General features: G+C 37.6%; 1 protein-coding gene across 1 annotated transcript in view; it reads right to left on the reverse strand.

Annotated features, from left to right (window-relative positions):
- Positions 1-5,322: 5,322 nt before the first annotated feature.
- The window catches only part of SPECC1L (sperm antigen with calponin homology and coiled-coil domains 1 like), a 57,678-nt gene continuing 38,789 nt past the window's right edge, over positions 5,323-24,211 (reverse strand). The window contains exons 14-16 of the mRNA XM_015878185.1: positions 15,779-15,895; positions 15,359-15,418; positions 5,323-12,775 (exon numbers count right to left, since the gene is read on the reverse strand). Of these exons, the coding sequence (XP_015733671.1) occupies positions 12,686-12,775; positions 15,359-15,418; positions 15,779-15,895 (267 nt within the window). The 3' untranslated portion in view covers positions 5,323-12,685. The remainder of the gene's footprint in view (positions 12,776-15,358; positions 15,419-15,778; positions 15,896-24,211) is intronic.

A 24,211-nucleotide genomic window follows, 5' to 3' on the forward strand; every position in this document is an offset into this window, starting at 1 on the left:
ATACAGTCCATCCTCCCTGAAACGAACGGGGGCACCTACAGCTCTACCAGGTGCTCTGAGCCCTTGGGTGTCTCCGGGGTCGGGTACTGCTTCCATAACGGCCTGCCCTGTACAAGAAGCTGTGTTTTCCTCCCACACGATGCTCTACAGTCCGTGCTGGGTCTCAGCTCCCTCCCAGGTTAATGCTTCCTACATCTATGCCACTGGTTCTCTCACTTTTGCATGTTCATTTCTAATTACTGCACACATAAAAGTTCACAATTAGCAGCCACTGTTTAACAACCTATTAAGCAGTTGGATAGGAGATCTTCCTTTACAACAGTGAGATTTGAATAGATGCTCCCTTCTTTTTGAATTCTATTTTTGCTATCACTTGTCATGTCGAACTGCACCATTCTTCTGATTGTATTTTTCCTTTTGTACGTCAATGTGTATTCTCTTTATCTATACATTTCCTACTCATGTACTCCCTTATCAATGGTCAACAAGAGCTGTAAACTGAGGTTTAAGGAATACAGTCAATCGCCTTTTATAGCAATTAGAAAATATCATAGTTTACAATAATAACCTATGGAGTAGGGGGCAGTACAATGAAGCCTTGATTATCTTTCCTTGTAATGGGAGCTGAAAGTAGCCCAGGACTGCAAGGAAATAAAGGAATTCCAATTCTCCTGATTACAGTCAATAAGGTTTTTGCAGTCCTGACAAGAAGAGCTGCAGAAGCACACTGTCTTCTAAGAGAACACGCAGAAGACCTTAATTCTGGGCAGTTCAAAAGCAGTGATATTTGCACTCCTTAGGCTTGGGTCAAGAAGTAAATCCTAGGAAGACTGTGTAAAATAAACCCTGAAAAGCCTCCCTCAAGATGAAAGTAAAGTAAACAAGAACTTAACACTTAAAAGACCTATTGTGATTCTCACCATGCTCTCTGCTGATCCTGCTCTAGTGACATCCTGCTTGGGCTCATCAGTGAGGCTGCTGCAAACACAAAGAAGATCAATATAATCACAATAGCCAGCACCAGCCCATCACCCTTGTACAGAAATCATACCGGTGTTTACATATGGGAAACTGTCTTGCAGAAAACAAGCATCAGTTTGTCTTGGGCAGAGTCTGAAAGTACTAATGTGTGTATTTTATTTTAATAGAAGACATGTTTATGCCTAATAAATGCCTTTTTATTATTATTATTATTATTTGAGGATAAAGGGAAATACTGCATTTTCTGCATCACATATTTTTCAGTTACTAGAGACTGTCCCAAACTACTAGTTCTGCTCATAGAATCACAGGCTATAGTTAACTGTTTGCTTTTGCTTTACACAGTAGTTTCTAATGGTCTGGTACTTGAATCATTGCAGACCAGTGTGAAGCACTGATCAGACATTAGTTAATGAGTAAGTGACAACAGCAAAGTTGTGTATCAGGGCTGTGCTGGAACTAAGTTGCTGATACCTGATGCTTTACTTCTATGGTATCAGAGCTGCAGGTTGTGTCCACTAATCAGAAATAAAAACTTACTTTCAGTCTTTCATATCCACATTAAGATTATTCTTCACCAGTTTTGGAGCTATACTTCATTGCGAACCTTCCCATCAGACAAAGTGATTTATGCCATACTGCATTTAAGAGGCATATTTTGCAAAGATGCTTCTAGTGGAGTAGGGCAATAGTAAACATATAAAGGCATAGGAGACATTAAAAATCATGTGTTCTGACTTGCATATAAACCCATATCCGCAATTACTGCCCACATCTCCTAAAGGACAGTGGAAAGCCCTTGTGTTAGTCTCCCCAGACAGACTGGCTTCATTTCTTCAGATGCTATTCAGCATGACAGAAGACAAGATGGGAGTTCAATCTAAATTTAAGCATTCTCTGTAGACTATTAATAGAAGAAAAACTAGTAGCATGAATCATCATGTGGGAGCTGCAGAGCGACAGCTATTTATTTTCTATAATAATAACATATAGAAGTTACCTTCATACAATAAAGAATCTGTTGGACTTGCAAGGCTCATCAGGAAGAAGTCAGATGATTCCTCTTCACTGACAACTATTCACATTTTATTCTAAGGAGCAATGAGAGGGCAACCCTTATTTAACTTGACAAAATCCACATTGTGTGTATCCAAGCTTGTGTTACAAAATCTAACCACTGGCTCTGCTCCACGCCACTCCTTGCTCGGAAGAACAGTGACCTGCTAGAGGTGTGGTGCAAAATGAGAGAACTTTGTAGATTTATAACACTAACTTAGTGTTATAGCATTTGTTTCAATGCTTGTACAATGCTTATGGCTTATGCCTCTGGCCAGGAGTAAAACTGCAGCATGTCCTCCCTGTATGTTACTTCTCTGCTGGAACAAGAGTCCACCAGTTGAACCATCATCTTCAGGAAAGATTTGTCAGAAGGACTGAAGGCATAACAGCTCCTGAACTGCAAAACTGCAGACACTCAGCACCTCGCATGCTCAAACCCTCCCATGCTGTGATGTTGTTTAAAAAGATAAAACTGGTTATGTGCACCACGGGATCTACCCTTAGCTAACTTAGACCATCACAGTCTGGAATCTGAATCTACTCTCCCAGAGACACACAGTGTTAACACACGGTGTTTGGTGGGTTATTTATTTTCTGAAAAATATGATATTGTCAACAGCTCAGTGAATTTGTCTCCAGACTGTTATGTCTCCTTCTCAAGTTTCTTTCATTTTTAAGAGCTTAACTTTGAGGCCTCTGGCGTGAGGAGCCTAAAATGATTTAAGGAAAGGAAGCATAAACAAGGGATCAAGCTACACACTGCACTGGAAAGAAGCACAAACATCTCCTCACACTATATGACCAGTGCAAAAGTCTAGCTGTAAAAATACTCTCGCTGTGGTCAACCCCATTTTCATAACGAGGGCTCTCCAAAGAACCAAATATACCAAAAAGCAAAGAACATCTAAGAGAAGTTGACATTTTGTTTTTCAAACAGGGTGTTTCGTACACAAAAATTCAGTTTCATAATCACAGCTCAATTAAACCATGGTGGTAGAGAGGGCAATGGCAGATAAGACCAGCAAAAACCTTTGTTTGGACTAGGACTGATGGTGCGTTGCTTTTTTACTTTGTTTTTTAGGTTTTTTTTTAGTCATAGATGAATTTTTCTTCCTAAACAAAGACGTGCACAGAAGAAACTTTAAAACAACATTTCTAAGAAAAATGAGGCTAATAAAAACCGTGTAATTAGACATAAATGCTCTTCTAGCCCTGAGCTGCCAGGAATGGAGAGGCTAATTAGCTAACTTCTACATTCACGTGTTGGGCTGCAGCATTAAGTACTAATTCATATGGAAGGTACTGGGGCTTTCCACCACACAGTTATTGCCTTTCGAGCAATACTGTACCTCACTCAATCATTAGAGCTGAGAATGAAAGAGAAAACATACCAGTTTAATATGCCAAACATAAATGATAGTGATCAGAATATCAAATAAATAGGCAGAATACTAAGTCAGGGGGGCTAGGAGAGGGTGAGCAGCGGAGAAGGCACCACAAAGTGCAGAGAAGGCAGGTTTTTTGCTATTGTTTTTAGCCTAAGCAGCAGCTGCTGGCTATTAGTAACTTCCTATCTGTAGAGGGAAGTAATTTTTTATTTTTTGTGGTTTCGAGAAGAACTTCATGGGGGAAGAACTTCTATCTTCATGACCCCTCTTGTCTATGTGCTCTGTGGAACCACCTATAGGAGAGAGGTGAGTCCAAGGAAGTTCTTTGTAGAACACATGATATAAACCATATCTCTTCCCTTAATCAAAGCCACCGCGAAACTCTCTTTTGATAAGAATTTGCGTGGTAAGTTCTGTAATATTAACCTATTTCCTACACAGAAATTAACTGCAGAACAACCACAACTCCAATCTAAGCTGTTCCGACTTAATACAATGGAATATTATAGTGATGTTCTTTCTGAGCTTTTTATTTTACTTCTCCAGCGTGCTGCAGTTCATTACAGAATAACCTTCCAAATTGTTTAACTGATGTTATTACATTCAATTTAATTTTATTAAAAACATGAAACTATCACTGTGTGTTCGTTTACTGACAGCTTGTAAGATGTTCTGTGAAGAAACTTCAGTTAGATAATGCTATTTATTTTAGTGACTGTGGGTAAGAAAAGTTGCAACTCAGACTGTGCAGACACGATTGTTTTAACATACCTCAGGCCGGACCTGCATCCTGCTTGCTGTTTTTGTCCTAACCTTCATGTTGTCAAGTGCAGACGTACCAGTTGCTTCTACAATACTGTCATGCATGTGCTGCAGAAAAGAAAAACATCCACTTTCTGACATGAGGCTTTACTACACACTTTAAAATATTTACTCTTATGGATCTTAAAGAAGATCTGTGCTTAAAAACAGCATATTGATAATATCTAAGAATTAATTCTTTTGGCTCACTCAAATTCAGTGAGAATATTCCATCCCAAGGAAAGAGAAGTCAGACGCTTTCTTGCAGAATAACATTACTGAGTCAAAGGCATTTCTAAACAGAAAACACCACATCTCAAAAACTGGTAGGAAATAAGCAGAATTAAACCACCTACAGTAACATTTAAGAACCAGGTTTGAAATGAAGAGGAACCCAACTCAAACCTCTGGATCCAATTTATTCTAGAGCACTTGGGGGACTTATGATACCTATTTCCACACCATTTTAGAGAAAATTGCATTTAAAATCAGTTACCCTCCAGGATGAATAAGAACAAACCAAATGCAAGGTGTTCTTGTCTTTAATTTTACCTGGAAATTTTACTTCTAGGCATCCTGTTTTAAATACACTGAACTATTACAGAGATGAAACCCTTAGCCTCTCTCCAGCCCAAATTCCTCATGAGATGGAGGGTACACTGACTTCTTTAGTTGGGATAAGTAATATTACAATAAATTTAATTTCATATTATGTATTCTGTGTGACAGAAGTTGCCTTAATTGAAAGTACTAGCCAGAATTCCCTTCTCTGTTACTCATAATATAAGACCAGGACAATCAGCCTAAGGAGATGCCTTAAATACATACCTTATCTCTAGAACATTCCATATGTTATCACTTAAAATCCTTTTGGGGTACATATCAAATAATGCTGGTATACCTAAATAGACGTGACTTCCAGACAATAGTGAGGTTATGGACATGCAAACCATTGGCCTGTACATCTCATCCATGGCACATAAACCTCCACGAACCGCTTCCTGTAACATTTACTCCTGAAAAATCATGGTATCAGAAATGGTGTTAAAACATCCCCTTTTGTTGCAGCCTCAGTCAAGAAAACAGACACACGTTTTGCTATTTGCAATCTTTATTTCATGAATAATTAAGAAGAAAACATGGCAACATTGGCAAATTGAAGGCATACATACTAAATATGCATACAGAATACATTATGAAGAAACTAAATGCCCAGATCTTTAGTGGTCCTCGCAAACTAAAAGCATATTGGTCCTCCAAAAGGTTTAGCTTAAAATATGCTTGCTGACCTTTTAAGTTCCAATAACAGCTTGTGCCTTTCAAATCAGAAACAGGGTAAAATAGAATTTGAACACACTTGGATTTTTCTCAGAACTGTATTTCTAAGATCTAATCAGAAACAAACAAAATCATTTTTTCTTCCTTACCTTTTAAATGTATAAGCTGTTACGCCATCAAAAGTATTCAAGACTCAAGAACTTCTTGAAAGACGTTCAGTTTTATTAAGAACCTGCATAGGTACATACATATACACCAATGTATTTGCTTGTGTGTATATATGTGTACATACATACATTTATGTAAAACCTCTACACATATCTAAAACGTCTATGTATGTGAACGTGTACATAACCTATTCAAAAGGGTTCTGAAAAAGAAGAAAGTGCTTCTTGTCTAGAAGGAGGATTATTAAACCTGCATACATGCTTGGTCTAATATTTGTGTTTCAAATGTGTATAAAACCAATACAAATCAGAAAAGCTAAATGGAAGAGAAGAGCTTATAAGAATTATTGTGTTTTACATCATTCTTAAAGGCCATGGAAAAAAAGAGGTTTAAATTAGTTATTTAGGAGATGTCAGTACTGGCTGCAGTGTCATTTCAAACAAGGTTAGTCCTTATCCGATGTAGTGCTGAGAAGTTAAGACTGAGACATCAACAACATTCTGTTCTCTCACCAAAATTCACCACACTGTTCTGTCAATTCTGCCTCACCTGAACTCCAAAGTACCCCCACATCCAACAGCTAGAGGGTACCAATTAATGCCCTTCTGACTTTGATCTGGAGAGTTGTTCAGCGTTAAATGGGATCACTACTCATTCATAGACACTGAACAACTCTTGATCATCACTGACCCAAAGTGAACAGACAGTCTGGAAGCGAACTATTCCGTGTTTTGTTTTGTTTTATAGCGCTATACTTTTTTTTCCTTTAGATAACATACGGAAAAGACATTTCTGTTAAAAAACCCTTCAGATAAGTATAAAAGTGCTACTGAAAAATAGTAAAATTGACCCTACTATACATGTAAAAACTAAAGTTTCTAACTGAAATGTTCTAAGTTACAAGGATTAATTATTTGAGTATGTTACGTGTACTTGTGCTCTCCCTACTGAGAGAGGTTACCTTCCAAGTAATCAACCCAGCTGCACATATGCAATAATTGGAAACCAGTAAAAGCCTCCAGAGAAACTTTCAACAATGAAAAAAGAGCTTTTTTCTCTCCATTTACTGGAAAAGTTCAGAAAAAAATAAAAATCAACTATTCAATTATTGCAAATGCAGTCGACTGTCAAAACAGGTCAGTTCGTGAACTGTGGAACCAGGACTGCCAATGGCTCCTCTGCAGCAGGAAATGTCCACCGGGCTTTTTAACTACCACATAAATACACTGCTCACATGCTACAATAACACAGATACTTACTAGAATGAAAATGCACATAATACACTAATATGCTGGGGCAGAGTAAGTTTTAAACCTCGAGTTCCCCAAACAACTTGTTCGTATTCTAGAACTCTATGCAAAATACAAAAGCCTTAGAAAAGTGCAACAAAACTAACTTCATGACTTTTTTTAGTTTACATAAATACAATCTCACAAAAATATTATTAAACAGAGGCATTCTTCTCAGTGGAGAATGAATGTGCTGCATATGAGCTTTGAGTAAGGGATTTAGGCTAAACCAAAACTCCCTGAAAATAGGGAATCAAAATGAAACAAGCTTAATCACATCAGACTGCCATAACTGTGCAAGAAGTTTCCCCTCCCATTCTACATTGACAGGTACTAGTGGAACTGGTAGGAACTCTCTGTAACTCAGGTAGACAGCAAGCAAAGGGTAAGGAATATTCCAAGCAAAAGATAAATGTCAGTGGGAATGAGATCACCTCATATTCATAGGTATTATGAAGTGTCAGTGTGAGGAAAAAAGCCTACTATCACAGAATGAACTCACGTATGGAGGCCATAGACTTGTCAAACAGAGTTCAAGTGAAAGGCAGACCAAAAACTGGCACAGATACATAAGGAAAAATAAGAAATTCTTAGCAATACTAACAAAAATCAGAAGCGTATGGAACTTGAGCTTTACAGGTATTTAGTGTTAATTATCAAAAGCATACTTGCAATATATTCCTGATGCTTAACATAATGGCTTTGACAATTACCAAGCAAAATTATATGGATTATACAGAAAAAACTAGGGCAAACAAAGGCTCAGCAAGCCAATGAGTCACTCAAAGCCCATCCAGCCACACTTCTTTAAGGGCAGAAACACTCCTAGGGATAAACAGAGACAGTTAAATGCATTAAAAGATCTCTATGATCTAAAGAGCTGATAATTTTGCAGCAGGAAGACCTGATGGGCACTGTAGGGTGATGGAGATGGTATGGTTGAAAAGGAAGTCAAAGAAGAGTTAAGCAGTTCTAAGGTATTTTTCCAATTAACACACACTAACCTGGGAAAGCACAACAGTATGTCTAGAACTCATGTATAACTGATTTGTTTTAATAGCATGTCCCACCAAATTATTTGTTGGATGAGCTAATATTATTGACTAACGCACTAATGCTAACTTAAGAAAGGAACTGCAGAAGCAGAGCTTGGCAGAATGTAATATTAACAGAAAAATAGTCACCGAGTCAAGGGAACAACCACAAATAAACTATACAGATAAATCAGCCTGTCCACAAATGCCATTATTTTAAAATCCTATTCAGTGGCCCACTTCAGAAGTATTTCTTACAACAGGCAAGAAATAGTGTCAAGGTGTACAACTGCCTTTCTTCCCAGAAGGATTCTGCCCTCTAATCGCTCCTGCTCAAGGTAGCCTGCAGCTCAGCTGTTCCTCTGGTGGTTGTAATAGGCAAATAAGAGGTAAAGTTACCACATGAGTCATATAAACAGTTTCAAAGGCTCAGCTTTAGCGTGTGCATAACTTCTTGCCAGCCATCCAGGAGAGGCAGCTTTCAAAGATACTGCCACATGTCAGCATTTCCAAGCAGGTCACAAGCAGAACAAGGTAAGAAGTTCTCTATATCTCCGACTTCCCAAATAAACTTGCTATAACAAAATCTGTACCTATATCAAAACTGTACAAAACTTCATAGAACTGAGTAATTTTTTTTTGGGTCGTGGAAAAGATGCAAATTGTCAGTTTTCAACTTTCTGAAGGACTGAATGAAGGAAATATAAAAAAACCAGAATTTAACACTGAGATCATTAACAGAGTGGAGACACCAGGGAGAATTTTTTGTCATAGCTACAAATTTAAGGCAGATTATCAGCAGTTTAAACCACTGTGTTGTGCACATTGTCAGAGCAAACACATTTCTCCTTATGCAGGTAAAACCAGAGGCTGAGCATTTATAGCACATTACATCCATACATCAAAGCTGAATTCACTTTGCCCTTGCAAACAAAAAGCATGAGAATGGACTTCCCCAAAACACAAGAACAGTGGAAATACCTTACAAAATTAGAGAAAATATGAGAAACGGAATTTGAGGAACACAGCTTATGCAAGAAAAATGTAAATATTTTTAATTCTTGAGATACCGTAAATAAATACTACCTTGTGGATAGCCTATCCACCTACATAATTTTAAAGCGGAACCTTTTGAGCACAACTTTTCAGAAGCATGAGGATGAGGGACCATTGTGAGGGTCACAGAGATCTATTCACAACACCAGTGCTACGGAATTAGTGTTTCCATGTAAATATACAAGACAACAAAACAAATCAAACCAAACCAACTGAAAACCAAGACAAGTGTAATTCATTCTGACGTCACCTCAGTTCTGTCACTGTCAGATACTGTGTCAAAATTATTCTGACAGAATTCTCCTCAATGTCAAAAATTTATCTTCTCTTCCCATTCTTTCTTTTTGGCAGAGAAAACCCCACAGTTCAATGCTTATGATCACCATGATGACAACCAGCCAACTCCAAGACACATCTGAATCTAAACTGATATCGCTGTGGTCTGTGGAAGCATTTCAGGAAACAGGATCCATTAGGTCATACAGCTGTATCAGCATCAGTATTTATGACACAGACCCCTTCTGTCCACAGCTGGCATTGACTACCCCTGATATACTACAGCACAGGCATTTGCAAGGCACATATTAAATTGTAGTAGTATAAACGGATAAAATATTTGTCTTTTTTTTTTTTTTTTTTTTAAGCAATAATATTTTCTGGACTGATTAAAAAAAGAGGAAACTAAATCAGCAGAAACCTCGCTTCATATGTAAGAAATAAAAGGCAGTTTCAGGATTAAGTGCAAATAAGAACCAAGTAGGACAGTATCAACCATGTCCAGAAGGACTACGGCTATTCTTTCACTTGAGAAACTAAATGCTGTTTGAACTTTTGCAGAAAACATGTGGCAGAGTGCAGCAGGGTATTATGTTTGTTTTGTATCTGTCATTGCTTTCCTTCATTGCTTTCCCTTGGACAGCTGTATGGCATCTTATTTGTAAAGGCTCAGATGTATGGTTATAAAAAAATCTCTTTATGGAGCCCAATAATCCTTTCTAGATACAGTTTTATCAGCCAGACCACACCATGATGTTTATAGAGCACTGAAGTTCAAAATAAGATCCTTCCTGTAATGGCTTATAATTTCTTTCTCTGAAGACCAGCAGCTCATCGTTTTAAAAGAAGGAATCAGAAAATTTCCTCTTCTTACTGCCATGTGTTCTTTAGTTAAGGACCAGTACAGTGTTCCTGGTAAAGGAGGTGAGTCATTACACAGGAAAAAATCAGTGTTGAAACACAACAGCTCATGAGTGAATTTAGACCAAGAAATGCTGTCCTTTTCACTGGAAAAATACTTTCTTTATATATAAAGGCAACGAATAAGACAATCACAAATAAGGATGCCTATTCAAAGATTTATAAGCATGAATGTGCATAAGTTGGAATCTAGTAAGAGATGGAACATAAGCCAGCAGTAACATGTATTTCCAATAGGTCTGCTCCTATTGAGACTTATTTGAAGAAGCAAAGTAAATAAAAATACTGGAAGGAATATACAGGAGAGGAAACTGTATTTCAGACTTTTATTAAAATGATTAATGATTTTTTTTTTCTTTTTTTCCACTTGAAGCCTCTCTTGCAACAACTGCCTGTAGATTATGCTGGCTTTTCAAATGCACCGACTGATAATCTGAGGATATCTACCTACTTTTAGGGATATGCAGGCTAAAGAATGATAAGAATGCACGAGACAATGTTACTCTGAAAACTCCTCCAAAGCCCCTCAGCGTGGGCTAAGAAGTTATTTTGCAACATTTCATATATTCTTACAGGCACATTTATAATCTATTCTATTACAGATGTGTCAGTGTAAGCATTTGAAGACGTAAATTTCTATAATGCTAGCTGCTAGAGACATACTGAATTATTACTCTTCACATGGGCTATGCTCTTCATATGAGAGCTTTTTAGATTTGGCAACAAATCTGAGTTAAATCTGTGCTTTTGTACCATGATGATGTTTCACAGATGCCAAGTGGAGTTGCATTCACTGGGTTAACATCCATGACATTCAAACAGTCCTTAACAGTCATAAGAGCACCACTGGAATAGAAGATTAGTTTTCTTTATAACAGGGTTACTGTGTTGAAAGAGCATGTGCTTATAAATAGCAGTTGTTACAGAACTCACTTCTAAAGTAGGCTTCTGCTTAATATTAATGAGAGATGTTCAACTGTGGCTTAACTGCTGGAAAATATTCTGAAGAGGCAGAAGCAATGGCAGAGTGAAGTCTTCCCTTGATTTGAGAAACCAGATCACAACAAACATTTTAACAGCTTATAACAAACAGATGGATTAAATCATTCTGAGCCATTAACATTCTGCACAAAGCCCTGAAGTGCCAGGATGTATCAATCAATGATAGCTAAGGCACTTACTTGAACTCTTTTGCCCAAGAGCTGTTACATGAATTCAGGTACATTTTAGGAAAACGAAATCTGAGCAAACCAAAGTTTTTCAGTCAATTCCTTGTGAGAGCAGGTCTTTTCCATGCAATATTTGAGACTTCTAGGTATACGCACATTACATTAGTTCCTCCATTCTTGTCAGAGAACATCTCACCTTCTGTCACTCAGATGAGGATGTGCAACACCAATGAAAGACACACAGGAAACTGCAAAGGTGGATTTTGAGACAAATATCTTCATTACTACATCTTATTGAAAGTATCTTCTCTGCAGAGGAGAGTCCCAGTTCCAAAATGCTACCATAGACATCCATGATGTTTCCTCGTATTGCTGTAAAGTAAAGCCTGCGGTAACTGTGCATGCTATACAGGCATAGAAAGAAAAGGGGAAAGAACAAGCCATACAAGGGTTGATTATTGATTCATTTCTGTTATAATGGAAGCACAGAGAGCTAGTGACAGATTCCTTTCAGTACAGCATACCCTGAAAACCAGGAGCTGCATGTGCTAGTCTTTACAATCCATAAGATAAAATTGGAAGCCACAACACTGTGACAGAGGTAGGCTTGCAATGAAACTTTAGAAGGAAGAGTTCTTCTGTGCCATTTTTCGAGGTATCAAGACTGCTTTTCCATTCAAGCTGTTGTGATGAAATAAAAGCTTGTTTTCCTAGAATACTGTGCATATTTTAAAGGAGTGAAAATAGCTATAAAGGCGGTAACTAAATTACCATCAGGAACTCAACTGTATTGGGGTGCCATAGGCTGTGGGTGGAATATTTAGACTGTGGTATCAGGACACTACAGAAAGTTCAGTAATACGATGCCATGTTATCCTTTTCCTTCTCAAAGCATTAGCTGTACATTCAGTCTCCTATATGCTAGCAGATCCATTCATCTCACTCTCTTAAGTAAGAAAGCTTCAGGAAGTCTGGCTGGAAAGGCAGTAGATAAGTAGTCCAGGCTCTTTAGGCTACATAATTAATCTGAATAGCTTAATAACTTGGGTTATTCCAAGCAGTGGCAAAAAGTTTTTGCTTTTTAACAGTTGTTTCCAGGCTTATTAGCTGAAGCAATCTGAAGCAATCCAGGATAGCGTCACCAAAGTTTGAGGGAACTCATTTGATGCCGGTTTTCAGTGAAATGGGGATTAGCATCTCAGCAAGATTTCCATTTGGTAGCTAATGTCGGTTCTACTTCATGAATCTGTTGAATTATTAGGGTTTCAGGTTTCAAAGTATTTGTAAATTGCTGTAACATACAGCATGACATTCTGCCAGTCTGGACGTTCGGTTCGCACCATTTCATTGATGTCCTGTCACAGAAAACAGATTGGTCAAAATGAAGAACCATAACCTTGTTAGGAACACGGCAATATTTTTACAAAGTCACGGCAATGGCAAGCCTGTAAAGTTTCCACAATTCAAAGCATGGATGAAGGATGCTCTGTTTTCCTCCATACAACTTTATATTACTCGTAAATGGAAACAGCTATAAGTAGGATATAGACAGAATGTTATTTTGCTGATTTAAGATTGAAAAAGTGCATACCTAAGTTGTCCCCCTTTTAGAACAATTAGTCAAGACGTTACCATTCACCAGCCCCTTACATCAGTCTCATAAGTCAATGCAATCTGCCCAGGAGCTAAGACAAAGAGTCACAGAATCAAGACCAAAATACTGACTGAACCTGAAGTTCAAAATCTTATTGACTCCTGTCGTGATAAACAACAATCCTATTTCACAGTAGAGTACTGAACTTGAGATTACTTTAATGTATTTTTGAATGAAGAGGCAAGAAAGAGGGAAGTCTGCCTTGCCATCAGTTTGGGTATGTGCAGGAGACAAAGCATCAGAGTATGCCTAATTGGTAGGTCAGTTCACTCGTTTCTTAACAAGTGTGCCAAACTGTCTATAGATAAAAAAAACAAATGCAGCCTGATCTATCCTTTTCAGCATATGTACTCAGGAAAATGGTGATACTGTTCCTAGACATTTTTGCATAGTGTATGGATCTGCTTTATAATTTTTGGTTACTAGGATGTTCAAACTTAAAAAGAGAAGTTGTTTTGTTTTGTTGTTTTGTATTTATTTTGTTTGGTTGGTTTTGATTCTTCATATGAAAGCAGCTGAACACCTTCTTCTGGGAACAAAGAAGTTTCCCTTACAAACCTCTCCTTACATCACCACTACTATTTAGCTATAGTGGTTTTCACATTCTTGCTCATTCTTCACCCATGGAAGAGGAGGAAAAAAAAAGAAACACTACACACACTGTGTACTGTCGGAATGTAAATAGATACTAAATCCTTAAGATGGATGCAATTTGCATGCTGAATATTAAATTCCTTTCAATTTTGCAGGAAGTCTGCAATTAAGTACATGACAAAAATCAATGGACAAACAGCAGTCACTGAGACTAAAGCTGAAGTAAGAAAGAATTACTGCAGTTATTTTCCCACACTGTAGTTCTTACATCAGCACTTGGTAAGAAACTTCCAGGTTTCAAATCCCTGACAAAGCTTAAGTACTTATGTGCAGGATCTGCACTGCCATTGTGAACAAACACAATGCTGGTGCAAAGGCTCTGATAGGGATCAAGGAAAGTGTTATTTTTAAAATATCTGACTTTGCTGGGTAACTAGTTGCTAACTGTGGCAGCTTTGTTAGAATTTAGATTACTCAAATATCACTTGAGTATCAGTTCTAATACTGGCAATTATAGTTGAATTTCTACACTTAATCACAAAGGCTTGGGATACTCTCAATTACCTACCTTCGGGAGTCCTTCATTGTAAATACTATCATACTGAAAATTAATTCCTTTAAGCCTTTAATTCCTTTAAATTTTTTTATAAGACACATAATAATCAATAGTTGAAACAAAAACAAAAAACAAACCTTCAATTATTTACAACACTGACAAATTAAATCTGAATTTAAAAGTCTTGACTTTTACATTTCAGTGAGCAAAAGAACAACTTCCATCGCTTGATGTGTACTTCTGAGATTCCAACAAAACCAAATAATTAGAATGTTGAACAGAGACAGGAAAGAGTTAATGGATCCTTGAAGGTGGTATCACAACTATTTCTCAAATTACTCTCAAAAACAAACAAACAAAAACTCCGTAGACTTTATTATTAGTTCTTAAAATATTGAAAACTGAGTTTTGGTGAATCTTCCTTTTAGGAGTTTATCCCATAAAATCATTGACTATCCTGAGATGGAAGGGACCCACAAAGATTACTGGCTCTGTACAAGAGTGCCTAAAAGTGCCTATGTCTAAGAATGTTACCCAGATACTGAGGGAACTCTGTCATCAGGCTTCGTACCCCTACTTGGTACCTTAAGCACTTTGCTTAGTTTTGGGCCCCTCACTACAAGAAAGACATTGAGGTGATGGAGCATATCCAGAGAAAGGTAACAAAGCTGTGAAGAGTCTGGAGCATAAATGATATTAGAGATCTTTTCCAATCTTAATAATTCAATGACCATTCTTTGGTGAAGAATCTTTTCCTATTATCTAACCTGAACTTCCTCCCATGCAGCTTCATACCATTCCCAATCTGCCATAGGCTATTTTGCTGTTGTCTTTGGTGCAGCAGCTTGAGTACAGATCTTTATCCCACTCACTATTTTACTGCAAAAAACAGTATTAGCTTAAGTGATTGACAATATTGGATTTCTGCTAGACCGATAGAGATTAACCAAAACCACTGACATACGTGCTTACCATTTATGTGTTTTTTTTAGTCAAGCATGATACAGAGACTATAGCCTCTAGCTGAGCTCATCTGCTGTTTTTTTTGCTTCAAAATCTTTCAGAAGCACAAAGTGGAATAATTTATTTTTTACGAATGGGATGTAATTTGTTCAGTATGTGTTTAAAACTTACCAGAGTAGATTTGATGCCAACACTTTCAGCTGCCTGAAAAGCCAAAGTGAAGTTTCTTCTCTGCATGAGATATGAAAACATATTAGAATACAAGTAAATACTACTTCATAATAAGGTGGTGTTAAGAAAGTTTACAGTAAAACTGCTAATTTTGCTTCAAAGTGAGTCTGTAATTGGACTATATTAATTTTAAAAGGGCAACAGGAATGAACATGTCCTAATATCATCTGAAAGATCATATAACATTAAGGTTTTAAAAAAAATAGCAGTAAGGTAGTCTGAAATGTTTCAACACTGTGATTTATAATAAGATCTTTTATCTAGTGCTTAGATTAGTTCATTCTTCTTTTTAGCCCATATTAACTATACATATTAACTATACAGACTTTGGACACAGTAATGGGAATTTTAAAGTCATACCTTGTCCTGGCTGTTTAGCTCTTGATAAGGAATATGGGCTGGGAGGTAAGTATGGAGGACAGCGCAGAAAGCCAGGCCATCATTCCAGCTACTGCTGAAGTTTGTTATGTCAATATTCTTAAAGGAGAAAAAAAGAAAAAAAAGGAAGCAATATTAAAATCATACTCTAACAAGTATTAGTTCAACAAACATCTTTTTGTTGGTAAAAACCCAGCTTTGAACAGCCTTACACTGAAGTTTCATGGTAAGAAACCAAAAAACACTTCTACGGAAAATAAAAAAAAACCACAAAAACGAACAAGCCATGATAAGAATGTCAGCTAACCTTATACAGGTTAAAGAAAAAGTAGCTAATATGTCGTCTGAAATTGTGCAAACACTTTAAAAAAAGCATAAAAAGATGGGCTAGAAAGAGTATAAAGAGTATAAATTTGTTATAACTGTACAGAGCAAAATACAAAAACAAACAAGTAATGGATGTATGTCACGGCTCTTTCTAAATCCATGAGGTAGACCATGTGGCTGTATCTTTGTTAATACAAGACTTCACTTCTGTGCTTCACTAATATACAAGCAAAATTTCTAGTTAATATTGATAAGGAAAAAAATATTCTTTCCTAAATAAAATGTTTCTACATGAAATCTTACGTGAACAACAACACAAAGAGAAATTGAATTGTCACTGCAAATAAAGATATTCCAACTGATTTAACAGGATCCAAGGCAGGGAATCAAACCTTTGTGATTGAAACTGAAAAATGCAGCCTTGCACTCCTGATTCTTTGATGACACTCAGTGACACTGATAAATGCCACTTCTAAGAATGCATGCAACGTTACTGTAAAAAGAGTCAAACCTGTTTATACAAGTCAGGAGCAAGTCATCGGCCTTTCAGATCACTGCTTACTTGGCTGTCGGCAGCCCAGCAGAGGCAGAGCAGCTAGATGGGCAGCAATCAGTCTAAACTTTAAGGAACCAAAGTCACCCTTTCACCTGACAAGAAGTTATAGACACCACTTTTGACAAGCACTGAAACTTTTCATTCCTCTAGCAGAAAAATGAACACAGAACCAATGTTAAGCTGCAGAACACTCACAACTAAGGAAGCTGAATTTCTTGTCAAACTGATGATTTGGATACAAATGGAAGACAACTGCAATCCTCTCCCCAACTGTGAAAAAAAAAAAATCAGCAAACCTAAAAGCAATTTCTAGAAGAACGTGAGGGAAATCTCCATTTCCTGCTCAGCTTTCACACTTCTAACACAAAGTCTGCACGATACAGGTTCAGGCTGTGGTTACGTAAGTGTACGTGCTGGGACACACAATGCCAGGGCAGCGGTCTGAGCCCAGCCGGCTGCCTGCCCACAGAGGAAATGTCATTGTTGGAGACCCCCAGGCTGTGGGAACATGGTCCTCACCGCTTCCTCGAGCTGCAGGGGTGGGAAAAAATAAAAAATGAAAAACATGAAAAAGAAGGAAAATAGTTCTCCCTCCTTTCTCCTCAAGGGACAGCAAATGGGATTTAAATTAATGTGTGTTTAAAATTTTGGAGTTAGGCAAATAAATGCAAGATGCAGTATGAGGCTAAGGGAAAATACCAGCAAGAAACAGATGTTGAAACATTGCTGAGTCTGATTAACAGCCTCCAACACATCAGTTTCCAGTCCAGTGACTTAATGGTGGACATCAGTCCAACAATACCTGGTAATAATGACAGAACATACACAATAAACCAACAGCCTGTGAAATCTTGCTTACAATTTGTGCTTTTTGCTGTTGTTGTGACTTTTGTGTTTTTGTTTTAATTATTCTTATTTTTGGTGGGTCTTTAAGACTGATAAGCTAAACAACTAGCCCTAGCCAATCAACTGATGCTGTACATACCTTATGCAGTACAGGAAAGGAGAATTGCAGTGAGGACTCAGTTTCCTTCAGAGGTTTCATGACTGGCTATAAGGAGAAATGCTTCCATGCTGCTCCACTTGTTTCAGAGCAGGCACAGCAGTATTTATGTGAAAATGTTAGAGCTGCAACACCAGCATCCCTCAAGATATATGTCACTGAAAACCCACAGAACTGGGATGAAGACAGAACATATGATTAAAAACCCCCAAAAATCAAAAAGCAAGGAGGAGTGCTTAGCTCCAATTAGCATGCATTTATAAAAAGAAAAAAATAAAGTTTATTCACCTGTAAAGGTGAGAAAGGAAAACATGACCAAGTTGTGCTCAAAATGGTCGAAGAAACTAAAACAGGAGAAATTCCCACAGAGATAACAGCTGTGTAAAATTGAAATGTCATTTCAAATATTAATAACATCTATGGAATGTTGTATCTGCAATATAAACATTGGAAAAATTAGGCCATTAAAAAATGTCCATCAACAAGTTTGGATGGTACTCAAGAAGAACTTGGAATCCCCTGATTTCCTACATCACACTGTAGGATCCAGCAATTATTACTAAGATAAGAAGCAAAAAACAAATCCATCATCCAAGAATCTTAATGTATCCAAAGAAGCTGCATTAAATACAACGGAAGGAAACAATTAAAAGGGACTGGTCTCTGTTCCCAATTGCTCCAAGCATTATGAATGGTTATTAACTCTCTGATTGAAGAATTGTAATATTGGTCAGGCACTAATCTAAAAACTGGACAGACTTATTTAAACTGGAAAATTTAATCTTTTACACAGGGCTTCGAGAACATAACTGGCACTTTTAAATACAGTGTAATTTTATTTCCCAAATGCTTTTAACTGCTTGTGTTTTTCCAAAAAGCTTGGTGGGTATAATGAAATCAATCTTGCATTAAGCTCTTATTTTTCAAAGCGCTGACAGTAAACACAACATGGATCTAACATCTTTGACATAATTTCTCCTTTGTTACTGCTTTTATTAAGTAATTGGCTCTATTAGGCTGCTGGAATCTAGTCTGGAATTCTTCTCAAGCCATTTCAGACCACAAAGTATTAAAGCAATTGAAGGGCATGCTTTCAGATAAATGAGGAATGAGCCTTTCTAGAGAGGTGAACTGGGAGGAGTTTCATCAGTCCTTGTCTAACAACGTTCAATATTCAGCACAGGAGTGAAATCACTTCCAGTATTACAGATTTTCTGCATAAAGCATTTCTAACAGTAAAGTGACAAGCCTTAGTCATAAGGTGATGGAAAGCATTTGCCAATCAGGAATGAAAAACAGAGTTACAAATTTTTAAGACTTTTTTTTCTAGAGACAAAGTATGAGCAAGAATGTAACATTTCAAATAATCAAACAGACCAAGTTCTGCCCTACAGCAGAGAAGGAGAACAAACAACGGTGAAGAAACACCCACAGCAAAACACATTTCAAGCATGACTCAAGCTCCTGTCAGAATGCAAAGAGTAGCAGCAGTCACCCCCAAATGAGTATCCTCTTGTGTGCACATCAGAAAAATGAGTAAGAAATAATTCCTGAAACTCTGATTCTGCTTGTCTCCCCATCAAATCACATTCTGCAGCTAAGAAAGCTACAGAAAGCATGGCTCCTAACTTACAGTTACAAACTAAGGACAAAGTTTCCCTAACTCTCTCTTCAGCGTAGATCCACATCTGTCTTCCATCTCCTCAAATACTCCAGTCTGAGCAGAGAAGCTCCATGCACAGCAGCTAATGCTCCAACTCTGCCCTGCACAGGGAAGCGAGGTTCCCACATCTTCACTCAGCTTGGTTCACAAATGAGTTAGGACATAAGGAAAATAAAAACATGTGTCTGTGCCTCTGTTATATTAGTTAATTAAATAAGTGGCCTGAGAAAACATAATATGATTCTGTATCATAATATACGAAATCATTAAAGGGAGTTTTGAGGTTTAACTTTACCTTAACCTTGGCAGGCTTTTTGCCATGGCATAAAATTACTACTAAAAAGCTTTTAGAAGCTTTTAAAGACACATAGAAGAGAACATCCATTCAAAAATTAGAAATGTAGACTACTAAATAAGTGTTCCTGTTATGCTTTTAGAAGGTTTTCTAGATTGCATTTTCTCTGGTCTTTCTGTGGTATTAATCAGCATCAGTATTCCTTCAGTAGGTACAGCAGAAAAGTGTCTGGTAATGTCTCCTGGGTACAAAGCTGTGGAGTAGCATCTGAGCTGTATTCTGTCCTCGACTTCTGTCCATCTCTTTTTGGTAGGGTTGACTCTCTCAGTGAGGACAGTAGTGTCTGCTCCCAGCCATGCCATACCAAGTCTCTCCTTGGAAAAAAGTCTTTTTTTGATTGCTTGTGTCAATGGAAAGCAAGGACTCCCCAGAGACGAGGAGACCCACTTCTTCCTACAAAAGGCTCACCCACATTTAGAACTGGGGTTAGGTAGGAGAAGCTCTCATACTAGGAACAGCTGGGTCCATGCCCACCAGACAGCTTCTTTTAGAGCAGGCAGGTCAGCTCATGTTGGTGGACAGGGAACTGCTGCAGCTCATCCTTACCAACAGCACACTCTTTTCTGTTTTCCAGCTGCACCTTCTGCAGGCAGTACAGCGAAGCACATCACCTCCTAACTGGAACCAAGTATTTAAAGACTTTCCCCCATCCTTTCTCATACAGTGTTACTAAGCCACTAACTGTTTCTAATATCAATATTAGACTCAGTTTGCTACTGGGCTTGAGGTTCCAGACAGCACAAGCTGAAGAGCAAATCCTGAGGGAAAGGCTGCGATGTACAAGATGGTGGTAATTCCAAATCCCTGCTGAACTTAGTACGTCAGACAAACATGACCTTCTTGTAATCAGCAAAAACTCCCATCTGCTCCTCAATGAACAAGGCTGCATGCACTGCTACCATGTGAAGACCACGACATGCCTGTCCTGAGCAGCCCCTTCATAACCCATCCTCAGTGGAAGAACAACCACTAACACCAAAATTAATCTGCCAAATCTCTTGGCCTTGGGTAGAATCCAGATCCCTTGCTTTTGTGCATGAAATTGAAGAAAATGTGATGCAAGTGCATGAGAAAAGATTAAAATGAATGTCATTTGACTGATGTGCACAGAATAGATGATCTTTTGATATATTATTCATTTGTTCCTGCTATTCTTTCCCCTCTACAGGATAGAAAGAAAGGAACATATTTTAACTAGGTATCATTCAGTTGTCAAGAAATCCTCCCCCTGTTCCCTGCCATGTCAGACACTTCTCCAGGTTCACAGACAGCGCTCTTTCCAAAGCAAATACTGGACTTACTTTAAAAAATGAAGTTTCAATTTCAAACATGATGTATATTTACAACTACAGATATTATCTCAGCATTTGCAAATTACATAGTCAACTAACAGCAATGGAAGCCTAAGAACACTGAGCAAAAGCCCTATTTCTTATATAGTTTACCCCAAATACCTTAACTTGATGTCCCAACAATTGCCACTGGACAGCTAAACTCATACTTACTTATGCAGCCAGTTTCAATGTGTAAGTTACCAAGAAACCAAGAAATGACTGAATCCTAACACAGACTCTTCAATAGTGTTAGCCCATAATCTCATACCTTCCTGATCAAACAACACATTTTCAATAAGGGCTCAAATCAGGTGTACCCATATCACAATCATTTCAGACTGTAATTATCCCATTGTGAGCAACTGCAGTAGCATCACCAAATGAATGTCACTGGAGTGTTAAAATATGAAAATCCATGCTCAGTAAAGCTCTATTATTTACTGCTACCATGTAGATACATTTATTTATTTTTATTAGACTATAAACATTATGTTTTTAAGGTTTTTTTTTTAGGAGACAAAAGTTAGGCAGCACTATAATAATTAGAGGACAGGTGCCATAGGGCTCCATTAAAGGTGTCTTTCAGTGCATCTGTAATTAGAAAGCATGGAACGCTTCAAGAAAACTAAAAACATAAATATATACATAGTTCTATTCTTGCAACCAACTTCTGGCAACTACTTTTTGGTGCTTCTTAACATGAAACATGCATGCTCACATTCCTTTTTGGATTTTTATTAGTTATGTACTTAAAATGAAAGTAGCAGTTCTTCAGCTAGGCTAAATGCTCTGTAACAGCTGGACTGGACTGTGTTATGCTTTGAAGATATCTGGAATTTATGACAGTTTTATGACACTGTATGCATTTTAGAGAAGCCAAGAAAATGTAGTACTTGACACAGAACTCTAAATCAGTACGTCAGACCCTAAACTAAGCTGACACACGATCAAATGTGTTTGTCTGTTGTTAGTTTTCAGCACAAAAGATCATGCTGAAAACGGATGATCCAAATCCTCAAAAACATACAAACAAACAAACAAAAGTAGTCCACAACTCATCTTGAGAGACCAGATCTCCTCTTTCATGGCTTAAGGATCTGTTGAGTCTTGAACTCAACTCACACTAACTGAAGTGAATCATAGAATCATAGAACTACCCAGGTTGGAAAAGGCTTCAAAGATCATCAGTCCAACCACAGTCTAACCACAGTACCCCAACTCTAACAACCCTCTGCCAAATCATACCTTTGAGCATCACATCCAAATGGCTCTTAAACACATCCAGGGACAGTGACTCAACCACCTCCCTGGGGAGCCTATTCCAGTGTTTAACTACCCTTTCTGTAAAGAAGTGTTTCCTAACGTCCAACCTAAACTTACCTTGGTGCAACTTGAGGCCATTTCCCCTCATCCTATCACTTGTCACCAGTGAGAAGAGACTTGCCCCGCTCTCACTGTAAGCACCCTTCAGATACTGGAAGAGAGCAATAAGGTCTCCTCTCAGCCTCCTTTTCCCCAGACTAAACAGCCCCAGCTTCTTCATAGGGTTGATTTTCCAAGCCCTTCACTAGCCTCACAGCCCTTCTCTGGAACTGTTCCTCCATGTCTTTTTTTGTTCTGAGGTGACCAAAACTGAACACAGTATTCGAGGTGAGGCCTCGAATGCAATGCTACCTAGACTGAACAGCATCTAGATGAAAGTTAATGTAGAACCTGCCTGCTGCTAGATAGAGCTTCTGCAGATTGCCACTCACAAAGCAAAGCTTCAAGAAGTTCTGCCTGCAAATGGCATTCAGACAGTATGTCTGTTAAAAGGAACAATATAAGAGAAAATACCATAGAGTTTCTTGTTTCAATAACAATTTCTTATTTTCATTGGCTGCTTTGGCCTTTATTTTTTATTCAGGTACTCCTGAAAAGAATACCAAGTTTGGCAATACAGTTAAGTATTGTTTTATGACTAAAATATTTCTATTCATCAATTTCCTTCCAAATTTGCTTAAATAAAACAAGAAAACTGCACAATGAAGTAATTTATTAGCAGTTTTTAGATAGAGTTGGTATTAGTTTTTTTGCAGTGCATTCACAGAAGAGAGAGATGTAAGACTGCTTTAAAAAAATATTGCTCAGTATTACATGTTTGTCAGAAGGGAAAAGAACAGTTTGACAAATTCCTGTGAATGTGTATGAAGAGTTCTAAATAAAATCCTCCCAAATTAGAGCTTCACAATGCCACAGTCTTTGAATTGTGTAGCACTCACAACATTTCAAACTTGTAAAAGAGACAGATAAGACTCTTAATCAAAAGCTTGCAAGTAATTTCCTGGGGGGATAGGAGTAATTCTTCTTCTATTTTATTTCAGCAGATAAAAAAAAATAAAAAAATACCAGTTGCTGCAAGCAATTAAACAGTACTATATTCTCTATGAGCATCCTATGGATACAGGAAACCTTCTGTCTGTGAAGCAGTACAGACCTTGGTTGTGGTTTTTTTTTCCCCCCTTTTAGTATTTTTAAATGGGATAAAAATGGAACAAAGTGCAGCTCAAGAGCTACAGCTGACCTTCACAGACAATCATACTTAATCATATGCTACTATTTATTAGTAACAATAAACCAATGACATTGTTGTTTTAACATTTTAAGCAACTGGCAGCTCATCCATAACTCTGTACATTAAAAACTTCCTTTAAATTAAAATTAATATCTAGTTATTTGTTCAACTTCTATTTGTTGTTTCTACAACTGTTTTCCAATCTGCAGTGCATAACAGAATGCCTGGAATGAGAGCTAAAACACCACCAGGAGCAAGCATAGCACTGCATCAGAAACGAGGCTTAAACTCATGTGCATAGTTCCACCTCCATTAGTGAAATATGAACAGCTGGAATAATTCCTTAAATATTTTAAATACATCTTTGTATAGAAAGCTACATCTGTGAGAGTCTCCAGATGAGGTGAAGAAAAGAAAACCAGTGTATGTATTTGGTAACTAATGAAGACGTGAACACAGCTTTCCACAGTGGCAAAGACATATTTAATAATACTGGCTTTCAGAGCAGAGTTTTACTTGCATATCAGTAATGATATTAGATTGGTATTAGAAGTAAATTGCTGTGATATTAGTAGGACTTCTAGTAGTAACATAATCAGAGAACCCTATTATAATTGCTTAGA

This window comes from Coturnix japonica, chromosome 15 (genome assembly GCF_001577835.2).
Source record: "Coturnix japonica isolate 7356 chromosome 15, Coturnix japonica 2.1, whole genome shotgun sequence".
NCBI lineage: Eukaryota > Metazoa > Chordata > Aves > Galliformes > Phasianidae > Coturnix > Coturnix japonica.